Source organism: Harpia harpyja, chromosome 5 (genome assembly GCF_026419915.1).
Source record: "Harpia harpyja isolate bHarHar1 chromosome 5, bHarHar1 primary haplotype, whole genome shotgun sequence".
Lineage (NCBI taxonomy): Eukaryota > Metazoa > Chordata > Aves > Accipitriformes > Accipitridae > Harpia > Harpia harpyja.
This window is the reverse complement of record NC_068944.1, coordinates 26,763,385-26,777,282: the sequence shown is the minus strand read 5'-3', so window position 1 is coordinate 26,777,282 and position 13,898 is coordinate 26,763,385. Positions and strand designations below refer to the sequence as shown.

General features: G+C 44.2%; 1 protein-coding gene across 2 annotated transcripts in view; it reads left to right on the top strand.

Annotated features, from left to right (window-relative positions):
* Window positions 1-7,427: 7,427 nt before the first annotated feature.
* The window catches only part of ROCK1 (Rho associated coiled-coil containing protein kinase 1), a 94,968-nt gene continuing 88,497 nt past the window's right edge, over window positions 7,428-13,898 (top strand). For both annotated transcript variants that reach the window (XM_052788653.1, XM_052788652.1), the window contains exon 1: window positions 7,428-8,641. In XM_052788653.1, coding sequence (XP_052644613.1) covers window positions 8,549-8,641 — 93 coding nt within the window. In that variant the 5' untranslated portion in view covers window positions 7,428-8,548. The remainder of the gene's footprint in view (window positions 8,642-13,898) is intronic.

Below are 13,898 nucleotides of genomic sequence, written 5' to 3'. Positions count from 1 at the left end.
AATCCCACAGTTCATCATCAGGTCTAGTAACAGCCCTAACGGAGTTTGCTGTGGATTTTGCATTATGCACAGACTGTGCTGGGTTTGCAGGGCCGGATTCTCTGCTGGGCTGAAGCTCTGGTCAGTGCTGGAGAGAGTTTGTTGCACCGTCAGCTATGCTGAAGCTCCCCTAACCCGTGCCAGGTGCCAGGGCCTGCTCAGAGGCAGCTTCGGACGATCCTGCTGTTCTCCAGTCCTGGTAGATGGGTTCTATTTGACTCTGTGGATAAGTAGGCTGAGTTGGCTCTTTTTTCCCCTCTGCCTAAAAACTCGCCGTCAAGAAGGTATTACTTTGGGTCTGCCACACTTTTGAAATGGATCTCAGCAAGGGGCCCGTTCCTGGCCTTTAGCTTGTCCTTTGTCAGGTTATTTTCGCTCTCATCCAATTAGGAGTCTATGGGCCTGCTTCTCCGTTTTGAACCAGTTCAAGGCAGTACTGCTGACTTGAAGTAATCAGCATAATACTGAGGTAAAACTGATAGAAAATTGCCACCTTCCAAGTATTAAAAGTTGAATTACCCAACAGACCTGCATGGCATTTTGCAACAAGAAATAGGAAGTTTAGTGTCTGTTATCTTTGAGGAGGAAAGAGAAGAAGATTAACCCTTTGATTCTAGACCCGAGAAGGAGCTTGCTTATACTTTCAAACATGCAGTTTTCTTTCTATGATCACACCTATAAAACTTCCATTTGTGATTTTTGGGTTGTTATGGCTGAATGAAAACAGAATTATAATAAAAATCAAATTTAAATCCTCTCTGTGGTCTAAGACTAGACTCTCTCAAAGCTTACAGGTGTGCTCTAAGAGTAGCAGAGCTCTACAAACATGACAACAGTGGTAGTGTTGGTGTAAAATAACTGTTAGTTGATTGTCTGGTGGCATGAGATTAACAGAAGAATTTGAAAATATCCCGAGTGTGAACAAAATCACTAATCCAGCTTCTGTGATTTAGTTATTAAAAGCCACCAAAAATTACAAAGTCAACTCATTTATAATTCCTGCAGTTGCAATGAATTTGAATTCTTTGTTGGTGACTAAACTTTTTAAAACATTTTTTTTAATATCTGGAAGACAGTCATATGAAACACATAGGTTTTTAAAAACTGCATATTTAGTGCCATTTGAATGCCTTAAATTTCAGACACAAGCCATATAGAATCACATGAAGCTTCATGATATAAAAGAAGTTGTCTCTAACTTGCGTTGCAAAACTTTACACTGTGAGTGTCAAGAACTGCAACTTCTGCTGTTCTGCCCAGAGAAGGATCATATGAAGCCCGTTCCATTTATATTCCGGCACAGTTATGAAGTGTGTCATTTAGAAGTTAATTATCTGTTAAAGTCTGAAACTTAAATATTTCCCAGGCCCAAAATAAAACCATGGCTTTTTATGGCTTTGACATAGTCTTCAGCTGAGCAAAGCATTTACAGGGAGCATAGATATCCAGGACAACATACATAAAACCAAAGCCAGGAGAATCAAAGTTAGTTTACTTCTAAACTCAGCCCAGTTTACTTCTAACTTTTGTCTTCAGAAGAAGAACTATTTGAGTAAAAGGACTGCAAAACTAATCCAAACACAGGAAATGTGATATGTGTATGTGGAGGAAGTAGGAGTAAGGTGGGGTGGGAGAAATTTGTTCTGGGAGAGAGCGCTTATGGTTAAGAACTGGAGAAAAAAGAAAATTCTTACTCTTTTAGGTGATTCCTAGCTAAAAAATTAATAGCAGAGCAGAACGTCAGATTCATTATAGCTTAATCTGCAAAGAAGTCTATAATGATGGTAATCACTCTACTTATAACGGAAATAAAAAGACACAAATAATATACTATATATGTTTTATATCCTGATAGATGATACCATCAGGAGATTCATTTTTAGCTCCTGCTTTAATATGCTCCTAACTTTCTGAAACCTTCATTTTTTAGGCTATTTTTTTCCATGGCTTTTCATTGACTTAAAGTTGAGTTTGTTTGGGGTTTTGAAGATTTCAGGAAAGAAGTACTTGGGCCATTTTTAAGCTCTGGGATAGTGAAAATAAAAAGCTTTTTCCCAGGGTGAAAGAAGAATTTCTGGCATCTTAATGTTTTCTGTACCCACCAAGTGGCTTCAGTGGGAAAATAGTATTTGCCACGGAAATTGTCCTTACTGAGGTATGAAGCCTTCAGCATTCCAGTGGAATTTTGTTTTGATTTGATTTAAAATCACTTTGTGAGCTTTTGCCATACATTGGTCACAGGCTTTTTTTTTCTGCACTTTTAAAGCATAAAAGGAAAGGGAGCCTGCACTGTATATGCAATTATGGTTGATACTGGCCTGAGCCATATGGTGACCAGATATTTATCCTGTGGATTGCTATCTACCTCTGGGCTCACAGCTCCCCTCCTTTCCAGATACAGCAAAAGTTACTTTGGGAGCACCTACACTGCACTGTTTATGCAACTATGCCCTTGTCTGCTGGCAGCAAACTCATCTGTGTTTGCACTGGAGCAGACAACCCCATCCAGTTTACTTCCTCCCTTGCAACTGTTTGTTTTCAGACCCGACCCTCTCCATCTAACCAGGCCATTGCAAAAGCTCCAAAAGGTGATTTTTTTTGCCTATTTCTAGAGCGTTCTGAGAAAATGAAACGAAGATCCAGGTGCCCCATTTCTTATTCATCACTCACCATGCGCAAGCAGCAGGAGCAGTTTCTCCCCAGGGTTCCAGCGCTGGATGCAAAAAAAAGTACTACAGTGCCTGAAAATGTGCTGTGCTGCAAGAGGAAACAGCAACTGCCCTTTGTCAAGAAGCTGGGATACACTGGAATATGTGAGGCCGTGTGCCAGCAGCAAGAAAAACATACATATTTGTATCTGTATATGCTGCACTGTTTCAGCATCTACAGATGTTTGAAGGATACGGCTTTTGCTGAGTATATCCATGCCAAATTTTCTTTTGATCAATTATATCCAAATTTGTCTTCTTTTGCTAGCAATTATTCATTGCCTACATCATTTCTATACTGTTTCTATTCTATTCTAGTTCCTACATTTTGCCTCAACCTGAAGAACCAAGATGACTTTTCTCAGTGTAGTAAATGATATGATTAATACCTCTCACATTTCTTTGCTTTCTCACTCCTATTGGTAGAGGATTTTAATGTGTTCACTACTCGGAGCACCTTGTACCTCAAGCTTACAGTCTGTAATTCCCTGAGGAGTTTTTTCAGTGCATAGCTCAGCCCCTAAGGGAGGTGAGAGGGCTGCACTGCAGTCAACAGTGTGACTGTGGCTCTAAATCAGCTACCTACAGCCAGCAGCATTCACCACCTAATGCAGCATTATTTTTTTTTTAGATTTTGCAGGTACACCGAGATCAATGTTGGTGTGACTTTATCATTACCTAAACTCAGTTCAGGTATGTCTGCATGAGCAGCCATCATTTCTTGTCTCAAGCAGGGAGCTCCTGCAAAAGGCCTTTCTGTTGCACAGATGAACTTTAGCAATAGTAAAGTGTTTTGCCCAAGGACTGGATTTGTTGACCACAGTCTTCATCTCAGAATTTCCAGCAATACTGGCCTGCACTGTTAACTGTCCGGAGGACTAGAGCTGAGGCAAACCTGAGCCAGTATTGTATGGCAAACAGGGAGAGGGTGGTGGACCAGAGGCAGGCTTAATGTAATGCGATTTAACTGCTGTCGGTTTCATGTTGACTAAATAGGAAGTTGAATGTGAAGGTAGATCACGCATTACTAACTTGGCCTAATATGGTGAACAGGATACAGTCTCATTTCTGCCTTGTGTAACTCTTCTGAAGTCAGTAGTTACATCAGAAACTCGCATATGCTAGCCTTTTCTCACATCCTGAGAGTGTATGCCTTTTAAAGATGCACACTCAGCGACCTAAAAAATCTAGATGCCCTTTGACTTTATTACAAGCTCTTTCATTAATTTTTCTTAGCTTTTTCACAAGAGGACGGGGGTAACAGTACCTGCTTGGAGAGGGCCAAGCTAATACTTGTTGAGTATTCCACTGCTCTTGTGTACTTGTTGTTTGCTCATTTCCTGAAATGGGCACTACTGAAACCTCTTATGATGTCTTATTAATGTACAAGAATGCTATTTACATCATAAACACTATTACATGTACTTTTTATAGGAAATCGTAATCTCTGGCAAACGCTCAGCTCTTAAGCCAGTGTCAATTTGTCTTATTTGTATGACACTAAAAGCATTTAAATATCTTATAAAAGAGGCAAGACAACATGGCTATGAAGACTATGATTCCCGTTTTATTAAGGATTATCAGTTTGCTTGTTTACTAAGCAAGGACATAAGCTTACATAGAGACACTTCCAAGAATTAGAGACTACATGCTTTTGAAGAGAGTAAAAATTACCTTTCAGGCTTGCATGCTTGATCAGCTCAATGTTATCAGGTCATACATATGTTAATCACCATTTCACTCAACAATAGCTAAATTCCAAAATACATGACAAAACAAATGCAGGAAGAAATTACCCATTTTTAGTTTATTTGTTATTAGGAAGAAAAAATAAACTAAAACATCATGTTCAATGCACTGATTGGTTAACGTAGGATGGAACTTCATATGATTTCTAAGTGGCCAATGCTAGAAATACACAAGTTCCTAATCATATAGACACAAATAGTCTGACTTAAGTTCATGAAAATGGGTTTCAAGATCCAAGCACATAAATGAGCATTCACTGGATTAGAAACTATTACATTACACTCTTGAGTTACAACATGAGCCCTCTATCCCACCAGACACTTAACCCATACCTGCTTTTAAAATTAGAATTTATTTTCCTTTTTGCTCTTTGTAGCCAAAGCCTCCCTTTTATGTTTTCAAAACAGTGCTCAGAGTTTCCTAGACAGCTGGGTGAAATACCTCCCACACAAATTCTATTCTATTTGAGACAGACAGACAAGCACTTTTACTCCACCACAGTCGTGAGAAAAGCACAGTCTGACAGATGTGTTTGAAACACACCGAGTTTGCACACAGCTGAACACAGACACAACAGCTGCCCTCACCACAAACACTGGAAGAGATACTCGGGTGTACTGGTCTAGAGGCAAGTTCCTTCACTAGCAAACAGACATGTGAGGCTGGGCCTGCCTGATGCCCAGCTCTCCTATCTCAGTGAATTCTCCAAGTTGCCAAGCCAACAGGATGGTTCTTCTTCCCACCTACTGTGTTGAAGCTGGGCCACTGTGAAAAAAGTAATACAAAGATGCAAGGGGAAAGTGAGAGTAAGACCCCTGTAGCTTTGTTGCAGGGAGGCCTGGAGGGGATGGAAGAAGTTTTGCATTTCCAAGAGTACCTATACGTTTTCCCATAGACATCGGAATAAACACATGAGCAGCACCTGGAGCATGGCTCAGGACTGTGTCACTACAGGGTGATCCTGCCCACTGAGCTGCAGATTCAGGCATCCTCTTCCTTACTCTATTACAGGCCTCATGAATTTAGCATTCTTTACAGCTAGGTGCTTCGAATCACCCTGCTGAGGCCTGACATCATCCCTGCCTATGTTTTAATGCCTAAACCAGGTGCCCAAGAGCACTGCGAATTAGGCTCCGCATCTCTAATGATTTTCATCTTGTTTAATTTGAGGACTGTAAGAAGCATTTTCTTTGTAATTTAGGAATTACTTGCCGCATCACATATGAAATGATCCCAAGCCTACAGCCTGTAGCTTGCGGAGTACAGGAGATGTTCTCTTTGGACTGTGGTTGTTGAAATGGAACATCTGCATTTCCAAGAGTGACCAAACCCTCTGAATCAAAGGGCTGTGGTAATAGCCAGCACAAAACGAGTGAAAGTAAACATCAGTGTAACGTTGTTGCAGCATGTATTTTTGCTTTGACCATACATACTTCTCATTAGAAAACAAAAACAAAGATGCAGGCAGCTGCAGACAAGAAAAAGCAAAATGTAAAATGCCATTTCTTTTTTTCTCTGGATAAAGCGAGACAGCAAGTAGTGAATATCCCAGACCGAATAGCTCAAATGCCCTGGCACTTGGCTATAGATCATTTGTTTCTTAACCATGACTTTGAAAATAACTTGTAGTGCTAGTGATTCAGGTTTGCTACTGGCAACTGTTCAGTGACCAGAGATTAATGACTTGACATTCTCTACATAATTTTTAGTGATCTTTATAAAAATGCCATTGCCATTTCTAGAACTGCAGTGGAAGTCAAAGAACTGAACCAGTGCAGCGGCCTCTGTCCGATATTATTTGAAACCATTACTTTACTGGACTTTCCTTATTTGAAGAAACAGTCCCTGCTGGAGTCTGGGAGTAAGGTTTAAACTGGAAACACCAAGACACGCTGCAGGGGTTACATGTTTAACGCTGTATCTCTCTACTCTTTCTGAGGTAGGTGTGCTACCCTGCACATGGCTCTTGTCAGGACACAAACTGGAATGCTCTGAACTTCTGGTGTTGGGGAAGGTGGCCTCTCCTCCCCCGGGCAACACAGGATCGCAGAGTGGCTGCGGTCGTGAGGGACCTCTGGGGGTCAACTTCTCCAGCCCCCCCCCCCCTCGCTCAAGCAGGGCCGCGTCCAGCCGCCTTCTGACGATCTCCAAGGATGGAGACCCCAGAGGCTCCGTGGGCACCCTCAGCTGGGTGACCCTCACAGCCGCCCGTCTCCTCCCAGCAGCCAGCGGAGGCCCGTGCTGCGCAACGCTGGCCCGCCTCACGGCGGAGCCGGGCCGGCGGCCGGCCCCCGCAGTTTCCCGCAGAGGAAGGAGCCGACAGCTCCGAGGCGCCTTCAGGGAGCCGGGGCTGACGTTCGGCGGGCGACCTCCTTCCCCGGCACGCCGCGGTCCGCCGCCGGCGCTGCCCGACCCCTGACTGGAACGGTCGCTTTCCCCAGCACGACGCCGGTCCCTCGCCTCCGCGCGCCCCTCCGCCTGCGCGCAGGGCCCGCCGGAACCGCCGTGAGGGGCACCCAGAAGCAACGGGTACGAGGGGGGCGCTTCGCCCCCCTCCCGGAAGGGCCCAGCGCCGCCGCCGGGCTGTCAAACCCGCCCCGCCCCCACCGGAGCCGCGGACCGTTTCAGACGCGCCCCCTCCCCCCCGCGTCCTGCCGCGGCCGCTTGGCGCGCGCCGCCCACTCGCTCCCGCCGCCGCCGCCCCTCCCGCCCTTTCCTCCCCGGGTCTCGCGGGCACGGCGCGCGCGCGCCCCCTCCGACCGTTGAGCGGCGGCGCGGCGGGTGAGAGGGGAGGGAGGGCGGGTGGGAGAGGAGCGGCGGCCGCGCGCCCCCGCCTCGTGCGCATACCTCCTGCCTTCTTCCCCTCCCTGCCCGTACCGGAGCCTTTCCCTCCGCGCATGCGCCCTGCGCCTTCGTCCCAGCCGCCCCCCCCCCCCCCCGCCCGCCCGACTGTTCAAACAGGAAGGCGGACATGTTGGTGTCTTTCGCAGGTTTGCTCACAGCCGCCGCGGCCGGACCTTACGCTCTCCCCTCCCCTTAAGCCACCTCCTTCCCTCCTCCCTCTCACGCTGCAACCTCGGGTCGGTCCTGAAGTGGTCCGGGCTGCCGTCCCGTACGTGAGGCGGAGGAGTGGGGGGGGCGGGGGAGCGGAGCCGGTGTTGGCAGCGGCGGGAGGCAGCAAGGAGCCGCCGGCGGCCGCGCAGCGAGGAGGAGAAGGAGAGAGGAAGAAAGATGCTGTTGCCGTCGCTCCGCCGTTGAAGTGACTCGTCCCCTGCCCGCGGGGGGCACTCGCAGCGGGGGCCGGGGCGGCCTGTGCGCGCAGCTGGCAGCCCTGCGCTGCCCGCCCGCTCGCCTGGAGCAGGCAGGGCACAGCCGAGGAGAGGGGCAACCTCTCCCCCCGGCCCGCCCCGGGCTCCCTCGCTCTGTGCCCATGGAAGGACCAACCTCACGGCACTGAGACACGCCGCCGAGAGGATTTTCTACGTTGTGTTTTTTTTCCTCTCGTTTTTGCCTTGTTGGTGTGCCTGCAGGCTTTTGCCTTTTTTTTTTTTTTTTTTTCGCTTTTCTGTTGTTGTTGCCTTTTCTTCTGGTTTTCCGGAAAGAAAGCTGCGCTTCGGAACGTGGCACCGACCCGCCGCCGCTCCTGCAGGGCGAGGAGGAGGAACCGCTACGCTGGCTCCCAGGGCGGCTTCCCCGGCTGGGAAAATGAGGTTGCTGAGACGCTGGGGCCCGAGTAGAGGAGGGAGGGAGAGGAAACCTGTTGCTACAGAGTTGTGAGCAGCTCAGGAAAGTGCGTGCGTGAAGGGGGGAGAAGTAGCCTCGTCCCCCCCGCCGCGGACTCGCCTTCAGTTTTCTCTCCCCTTGGCGGGGCAGCGTGGGGGACTTGCCTCAGAGACTTCTGTGATTGAAGGGATTTTGCAGGAAGCGCTCCTCAGCCTGGTATAGGCTGTGTGCTTTCTCTTTTGTGCTCGCTTGTTCCTGTTTTTTTACATTTTCATTATTTTTATCCTTACTTTGCTCTGGAATAAGGGAAGCTTTTTATCTCTGGAAACATGTCGACGGGAGAAAGCTTTGAGTCTCGGTTTGAAAAAATCGATGTGACTTTAAAGGACCCCAAATCCGAAGTGAACGTGGACTGTTTGCTGGTGAGTAGGGAGCGGCCGATGGGCCCCCAGTCCCGTCTCCCCGAATTTCTTACCCTGTGGGACCGAATCTCGCACTCCGGGCTGAGTCACCACCCTGCTTCGCTCTGCACTAGTGTTTTGTTTACTCAGCGTGGAGGCTGAGGGTGCGTGAATGTCTCTCTGCAGGGAGAGCGGCTTTCATGCCAAGGAGGTGCCCGCCCGGTCCTGCCTCAGACTTGTCATCTCTCTCGCTTCGTGCACCTTTCTTTTCTTCACCGACTCTCATAAGGGGCGGTGGACACTTTGTACAAAGGTGTAGTTCGTGAGTGCCAGTCCTGTGTGTGAGCAGAAGACTGTAAATAGCTTTGATATATCAATTCCTTCTTCAACAGCAACTTTTTTTTTTTTTGAAGCGTGAGGTCCTCTTACATTGTGGTTAAGCGCTGCAGCACTGACTTCAGCCTGTTTAGCATAGACGTTTGCAAATGCTAACTAATGACATGTAAAACACAGCTCTAAGTTTAATATGCCCATACAGGTGGGGAAGTAGTCATGGCAGGGGTTTAAATGCATTTTAAACTAATTGGTGTGTTAGGCCTGGGATAGAGGGCTGCTTGCTTATTGTTTCCCTACTTGATCATACCTGATGGTTCATGGATCTCTCCAGTGCTGTCAGTGTTAGAATTGCATTGTAAGAAAGCAAACCCTAACACTTCCTGACATAAAGCCAACATCATTTGGTAGTTGCTTGACCAAACTGGATGATATTTTAGTTCCGATTATAAAAAGTACTTCAACAAAGCACATGCCAAATCCAACCGATGTGTTTGGGATGTAGCTGGGTACTTAGATATGCCTAGAGATGCCCGTAAATAGTAGCAAATTGTAATTTGTGCATTTATGCTGAAGTAGAGAATTTCTTTTCTTTGTAGCAAGTGATATAAGTTCTTTAGTGTATATTTTTCTGTCTTTCTGTTGTCAGAGAGGAGAACGAGTAAGCTGAATTTGTTCCTAGTATGAACTCTGACATTTGGGGTTTGGGGGAGGAGATAGGTCTTAATAGTCATTCTTCATCTTCCGCTGCATGGCTCTTAGCAGAAAGCTTACTGGCGGTGGTGAGAGAGGTGAAAAGAATCTAAGGAAAGAATCTGTACAAGTTCATGATATTGTGTACTCTGTTTAGCTTACTACTGATTTGTGAGCTTCTGAAGTGTTGACAGGTCAAACCTACATCCCTGGATAAAAGCAGAGCCTTGTGGATGTTGCTGCCACAAGGGAAAATAGCACTGCATCTTCCAGTTAACTTGCTGCTTTTGATCTAGTTTACATATCTGTCATCTTAGAACCACAACTAATGAGAAGAGCTCTGATGCTTAGGATATACTGTGTCAATTTTGACAACTCGAGACTACTGTCAAATCCAACACTTTTACACCCAGCTTCTATTGATAGATGTCAAGAGTATAGGTTTAGTTAAGAGTCCAGAGTTTTATGACTCAGTTTTAACCATGACTCAATTTGCTAGCATGTGCTTTAATGCTGGCCATACTATAGGGACCTTTCTACAGTGATAGTAAGGAGGTTGCAGGTATCAGACATGCAGTTGATAGTATCTTTAACTGTATTCCTTCACTTTTTAATCTGTTTAAGGATTTGCCCCTTTTCAGTTCAGTTATCTTAATTGCGATTTGGAGCTAAGCTGTAGTCAGTTTGGGAATGAACTTGTTGGGATGCTTCCTGTCATGCTTGTGTAAAGTTTTAGAACATGTGTTTGCATCTTGGATCTTAAGGTCTTATGTCATTTAAAGTGACTTTTTTTTAGAAATCTGAGATTTTTGGTCATACCTTTGTGTATTCTTTTAAAGGCAGCTTTTTATGGTGTAGTCATCAGAATTACGTTGTTGGGGTGGTTTTTTTTTTGTTAGCCCTAGTTACAAATACTGTTCTTTTAAACGAATACCAATTAAAACAGAAAGTGCTTCTTCTGAAGAAATCAGCTGGTAGGTTAACTTCATATGTGTTTGGTCACTATATCAATCTCTCTGCTGGCTGGATTTTTGCTTTGTTTCGTATCTCTCACCTTGAGTTGGTTCTTGGGCTCTTCTATAGAATTTGAGTATCCTAACACTTTTTAAAGCATTTAAATATTTTACACCAGTTCTTAGTGTGATGATTCACACTACAAGCATCATTCTTGGCCCAAGGTGCTATTGATGTATCAAATACATTGTAATCTATGTGGATATGTTTTTAAGGAAGAAATGCTTAGGTGTAGGTGTAATTGATCCGCACTTAAAATACCTTCTAAGATGAACACCCCATTCCCCTCCCTGCAGCCCTTGGTTAAAGAGAGAGACTTCTCAGCCTCTAGGCCTGGTACACTTAAAAAGAAAATAAAATCATGTTTTTATGATCAGACTACATTAAAAAAACCCTTTCAAATCTAAAAACCTTTTTTTCTTTGATTAAAGTTGTGAATTTGTTATTTATTATTGCTTTTACTTTGCCTGAGCAAAGGTGTTAGCTAACTGTGTGTCTCTGAGTCATAATATATGAATAACTGATACACAGACACTTTAAATTCAGCATCTGATCTTCTATACATGTAGGCTTAAGATGCTGGAGTTTGCCTTTAGTTTCAAGAAACACTTTTTTTTGCCTGGGTGAAGAAAAGTCTCAGCAATGCCCTTACCTTCTCTTATTATGTTTTTAACCTCTTTAGCTTTAATTCATTTTGCTTATGTTCTTACTCTTCTTCCTCATCAGTTTGTATCCCCTGTAGACTAAAAGGCAGGCATGGAATAACCTTTAAATCAGTTTTGTAACCATTTTGGTTTTTGTAAATGTCATAAGCTAGGTTTTGTATGCTAGAAAGATTCTAAATTTATGTGAAGTAGTATGAGAACACTAAGAAAAGAAGATGGGGGGGTGCTGATAAAAAGGAAGGCGTGTTACCATTTCAGGAAGGTGTGGGAGAAGAGTGCTGACAACAGAGCAGGCAGAAAAGACACACTGAAGACTACGTAACTGCAGCATATGCTGCAGGAAGGAAATTCATAAAGCTGAGGTGCAGGAGAGAGATGTGTTTATTTGTCCAGTTTTCTCTTGTGCAACTGTAATAAAAACAGTAAGAAACCTAAGTTGCAACTGTCTGTAACTAAATTTGTTTCTTTGGGCCTTCCATGTACTTGATTTAGTAGTAGGCTAGGAAATCATAGATGGGCTGTCTTTTCTGATGAGCCGTGAGAAGGCCAAAGCCTAAGTTCTGTGTAAAATGTGTCATGGCATAATGTAGTGCTTTTTCTCAAAATATAAGGTACTAGGAGTCCTACAGTCCTGAAGAGATCTAATAACACTGTGAAGGTTGCATTAGATAGGTAGTCACACTATAGGGCATGCAAAGATCAGATACTGGTGTGAATACCATAGGTGTGCTAAGTAGAGCCAAAGGCAACGTAAGCAACTAGCTATTAACTTGAGCTTAGTGTCTCATTAATGATATTAAGCAGTGGGAAGTAGTATTCAATGAGCATACTTCTACAACAATTTTGGAATAAAACCAGATTTCTTATTCCTCTGTGTTTCTTACTAAATCCTTGGGGTTTATGGGCTTCCAGTTTTTGGAGAGTGGGGAGGGAGGGGTGTAACAGGTGAACGGATGAGGGGCATCTTGACCTGAAGCTGCCTGTGCTTTTGATTAAAAAGTAACTAGTAAATTTTCATGAAGATGTTTTTTGGTGCTCTCTCTGCTCTGATACTAACTCACAGAGTCTTTTCATGTTTTATGTAGACACTTGACTAACTCAATTATTCAAGTACTTAGCCAATTACTTGAGTAGTTGATTTTTAAAACTTCAGACTTTTGATGGTCTTAATCTTCAAAGATGTCAAATGTTTCACTTGTTCAGCAGTTTGGCTTCAAATTAACTGACAACAGTAAACACTGCACATGACAAACTTGTTTTATCTAGTCTCAAGTTGTTTCTATTTTTGTTGTACCAAAAATACACAGGTACAGAGCATGATTCACCTGTTTTTCCTAGGTCTATTTCATATTCAGCTAGATGAATTCATGTTCATCTGTCTTGCGTAGGAGAAGGTGAGATGGTCTCCTCATCTTTGGGATTTGGAGTTCTGAATCTGTATTGTCACTAGACCTTTTTTCCCTTCTGCTTAACTTGTTTGAAAGCACTTCTGAAGACCTTGTGGTTAGGGATTTGGTAAATAAATAAAGTAAAGAATGTAACTCAAAGTACCCTTACTTCAGAAGTTCTTATCTATCAAAATAACTGTTGAAAATCGCCTTCGCTGAAACCACATTAACTATGCTCTTAGAATCTGAGTGATAAAATGCTGGAGAAACTTGGTATCCGAGAAGCTTACTCGTTCGCTAATGAAGATCATACATAGAAAAAGCAGAGTTTGAACATTTGCAGATTGTCAGCTTCATAATGCTGTAAGTTGCCTAAGTAAGGGGAAGTGTCATGACTGACACCTTTCTACCATTCTTTAGATCCAAGTGCAAGGTCCTGCGCTTGGGTTGGGGCAGTCACTAGTATCGGTACAGACTGGGTGTTGAATGGATTGAGAGCAGCCCTGAGGAGAAGGACTTGGGGATATTTGGAAAGAATATCTGAATGTCTCTCTCTTCTGACAGAGAGAGACTTTTTACCAGGGCCTGTAGTGACAGGACAAGGGGCAATGCTTTTAAACGGAAGGAGAATAGATTCAGATTGGACATAAGGAGGAAGATTTTTAATGAGGGCAGTCAGGCACTGGAACAGGTTGCCCAGAGAGGCTGTGGATGCCCCATCCCTGGAAGTGTTCAAGGCCAGGTTGGATGGGGCTTTGAGAAACCTGGTCTAGTGGAAGCTGTCCCTGTCCATGGCAGGGGGCTTGGAACTAGATGATCTTTAAAGGTCCCTTCCAACCAAAACCATTCTGTGATTCTGTAGTTAGATTTAAAATAAGGCTTCTGGCTGACCTAGAAATATAATTCTGTGTCTTCAAGTTACCATATACAAGCTTTATATGCAAAAATATAATTGCAGGTTAATATCACCTGCTTATCACTAAGAATTATGAAATATATAGGTTGATGTGAAATTAAAATATGTAACTTGGTATGTTAATCAAAGGTAAAATGCAGCTGTAAATTGGCTTTGGAAATGCAGTAACCTGGTGAACTCTCATTTCAGGTTGGACCTTTTAGAATACTTTTTAAATATTATGTAAGCCTCTAGAAAGTTAACAGTAGAGATGGTGGGACTGTCAAAAT